At 35.1% G+C, this 4339-nt stretch overlaps 1 protein-coding gene across 1 annotated transcript; it reads left to right on the forward strand.

Moving 5' to 3' along the window:
- Nucleotides 1-248: 248 nt before the first annotated feature.
- HELRODRAFT_180269 (hypothetical protein) lies at nt 249-3261 on the forward strand (the record flags this gene model as incomplete). Its single annotated transcript, XM_009029584.1, has 4 exons — nt 249-296; nt 1927-2016; nt 2611-2777; nt 3222-3261. 4 exons carry the CDS (start codon nt 249-251, stop codon nt 3259-3261), a joined length of 345 nt encoding a protein of 114 aa, XP_009027832.1.
- Between the last annotated feature and the right edge of the window lie 1078 nt (nt 3262-4339).

A 4339-nucleotide genomic window follows, 5' to 3' on the forward strand; every position in this document is an offset into this window, starting at 1 on the left:
TAAATTGTAGGGCGGCACTGATTCATAAACATTATCAACAACAACAACAACAATACCTACAACATTAACAACAACATCAACAACAACAACAACACAAACAACAACATCAACAACACAACAACAACACAAACAACAGCATCAACAACACAAGAACAACGACATCATCACATCCATCAACACCGAAACAAAAAAAATAATTTCAGCAACCAAAATAGATATGCTATGTAATATAAATTATCGCTTACTCAATGACCGATCATCATTCAAAATGCCAACCTGAAGCTTATACACTGAGGGTATGTTACATACATTCATAATACACACACACACAACACACACACACACAAACATACAAACATAAACATACATACATACACACACAAATACCCACACATACATACAAATACCTACATGTACATACCTACATATATGCGTACAAATCTAGAAACCAACAACAATACAAACATTACAACAAAACAACACAGACGCACATACAAAAAACATACACACATAAAAAAATATACACAAACAGACAAATATAAAAGTATATACAAACATACACACAAACACATACAATAACACATAAAAAACCAAATATTACATAATGCACAGAAGCCAATATATTGTTTCATCTGTAAATATATACAACAAACGAAAGATGTGATTATGTGTGTGTGTGTGTGTATGTGTGTGTGTGTGTGTGTGTGTGTGTGTGCTCTTCTGCAAGTAGACGGTTGTTTTATTGGGTAAATACGAGTGTGTTTGTATATGTGTGTTTGTGTGCGCGTGCGTGTGTGTGTGTGGTGCGTATGTGTGGTGTGTGTGTCGTGCGTGTGTGTGTGTGTGTGTGGTGTATGAGTTTTTTTTAAAGTGTTTAATCATTATCTCAAATTTTCAAACCTCAATTTTTATGAGAAAAAAAAACACAAACATACGAGCGTCTCCCGCCAATCAAAATAAAGTCTTTTGTTTGTTTTTTTTTTGTTTGTTTGTTTTTTTTTCGCAGTTTGCTTTCTTGCTCTGACTTGGTAATTTGCATGTTAATAATGACGTAATTTATAACGGCAACATCCAAATGACGTTGACAAAGACCGTGACACGTGACTGAACTTAATTTGCTCGTGGGAGGGAGAGATTGAGAGAAAGAAAGAGAGAGAGAAAGAGTAAATGAAAGAGAGAAATTGGGAAAATGAACAAGTAAATAAAAGAGAGAGTAAAAAGAAGAAAAAGAAAGAGAAGAGAAAAAACTGAGTAAACAACTGCTAGCGTTGCTGACGTCATTAATCCGATGTCACTTTTACTGGATGGACGGATGGATGGCTAGGTGGATGGATGGATGATGAATAGTCGGATGGATAGGTGGGTGGATGGATAGGTGGATGGATGGATGATGGATAGATAGGTGGGTGGATGGATAGATAGATGGATGGATGATGGATAGATGGATGGATGTATGGATAGGTGGATGGACGTATGGATAGGTGGATGGACGTACGGATGGATGAATAAACTGATTGTTGGATTGATGGGCGTGTAATAAAAACAAAAATTTGATAACTAACTTGACCTGCTATAAAAATTTCACTAATCTCACAATTAGTTTCTTTAATTTTTTTTCAAAGGAAGCCATTTTAGACTGGGAGCCTAGCTAAATAAATAAATGCTGCTGTTGAATGTTATTTGTGATGGATGGAGAAAGAACTTCTCACGAGTCTCCGTCACTGATGCATCCATCTACTCTCGCTTGCTTCCAATTTTTTTTTAAACTTTAAGCTAAAAAACTAAAATTGATAGAAGTCGCAAAATATGAGTTTTTACATTTAATTTAAGTTAATTTTTAATTTATTTTACGAAAAAAGGTGAGAAATTGTTCGTCTGAAAATATGTATATACCTATCATACGTACATTTTATTGATCACACGTAGGCTTCATACAAAGGACGTCTCGATAATTTTAGCATTTCAGCAATCAAGCCAGACCAAAGCGTCATTGTTACTCTCTGCGTTGGCACCCTGGTAACTTCATAGCAACAACACACATAACGTTATTGCAACAATTTTTTTTTAGAAAAAACACTTTGCAAAATGGGGATGGTCTATTCTTTTGATGATAACATCCTGATTTATGTTACTCTTATTTCAACACATATCCATTTGTTACTTGACACTAGCAAGATTGTAACACTCCTAGCAGAGTTACAGCAACAACACTGGAGTCTGTAGTACTACGACAACTAAAATACTTCAAATTATTATTTTCCACGTTCCACTTATGAAATATTTGCTCGCAAACTTTTCCGTCAACCTTAATAATCCGAAATGACATTTCGGATGGCCGGGAGAGAATAAAATAGCAGCGTGACCTAGGACTGTGAGGTTATCAGAAGACAAATTTTTTGCTAATAAAATGTGATTTGTTTGTACAACAAGTGCTGGCAAATATGTGTGTACGTTGTATATGTGTGTACGCTGTATATGTGTGTACGTTGTATATGTGTGTACGCTTTATATGTTTGTACGTTGTATAAGTGTGTACGTTGTATATGTGTGTACGTTGTATATGTGTATCTTTTGTATGTGTGTATCATGTATATGCATGCATGACTGGAGAATTATAGTTCCGTGTCTAAAGATGTCTGGTTCGATTCCTGGCTCCGTCCGTCAGTTGAAGATGTATCTCTAAGTATTCGATACGATACGATACAATCTGATACGATACAATCCGATCCGATACAACACGATACGATACGATACGATACATCACATGTAGATGGAAGGTTGGATGTGTTGGTTTGCAAGCGGCCGAGAATGTTGTTTGAAGTTGCTTTTGTTGGTTTTTCTTCGGAATTTTATTTTTGTAAAAACATTTTTAAAAATGATACGCTTATTATTTGCATAATTTTATTATTTTTTTTTTCTTCATAAATTTAACTTTACAAAGTTTCAGTGTTATTTTTACTAAACAAACACGAGCGGATATTTACTCAACTATACAGCACACATATACAAAGACAAACTCACACATTCACACACACAAACACACACACACGCGTATACAACACACGCACATACACATTTATACACACATACATACACACAAACAAATACACAAACAAACGTATTCATATATACACACACATGCACATAAATTTTTTCAGCAAACATAAACACACAGACACAAACACACACACACACACCTAGACACACACACAGACACACAGGCTGAGACATGGGAATACCGAAACACTGTTTATTCCTTAGGAGGTAATATTTTTTTCAACATTTGAATAATAAGAGAAATATCTATTTAACGCGGGCGTATCGACCTGTTGCTGTATTTGTTTGCTTTGTTAATTATGTATGTTGTTGTTGTTAATGTTGTTGTTGATGTTGTTGCTGATGATATTTTTTGTAAGAGTTGTTGTTGTTATTAATGTAGTTGTGGTTGTTGTTGTTGTTGTTGTAGATGTTAAAGTTGTTGTTGTTGTTGTTGATGATGCTAAAGTTGTTGTTTCGGTTTTGTTGGTGTTACAAGAGTTGAAATAGAATAATTTTATACACATTTTTATATTTTTGCTTGGGACAATGTTGATTTTAATGTCGTTGTTGTTTGTCGTTGTTGTTGTTGAATTCTAAAGTAAAATTAATTGTGTCGCTGGTGTTGTTTTTATTGTTGATGTAGTTAATGTTGATGGTGATAAATCGTTTCATCAGAGTATTCTTGAAATTGATGTGTTTTTGTGTTTTTGCGTGTGTGTGTTTGTCTGTTTCTTTGTGTGTATGTGTGTGTTGTTTTTTTTGTTTTTGTCAATCTGATGTTAAAGTTTGTGTCTTTGTGTTGACGATGTTAAAAAAATCAGACGACCAACCCAAACAACAAACCAGCCAACAAAACAATAACAATCAGTCATCTAAACAATCAATCAATCAAATATCCAATCATCAATCAATCAATTGGCTAATCAATCAATCAACTAACATATCAACCAACTAAACAAGCAAACAAACATTCCAACCAACCAACCAACAAACCAACCAACAAACCAACCAACCAGCCAACAAACCAACCAACAAATCAACCAACCAACCAACCAACCAACCAATCAACCAACCAACCAACCACAACAACTACTCCATCAACCGCTCAGCTAACCAACCGGAAATAAATTCACGATAACACTCCGCAACGCACCCACATCGGCACAAACTGACACTAAATCCGGTTATTACCCGGATATTTTACTATTCGAATATCGCCCACCGGACCGGTATAAACCGAAAACCGACATGAACAGTCCAACACTTTTCCTTGTTTAGTAGGCTAGCTCCACGTGAGCAA

This window comes from Helobdella robusta, assembly GCF_000326865.2.
Source record: "Helobdella robusta unplaced genomic scaffold HELROscaffold_60, whole genome shotgun sequence".
NCBI lineage: Eukaryota > Metazoa > Annelida > Clitellata > Rhynchobdellida > Glossiphoniidae > Helobdella > Helobdella robusta.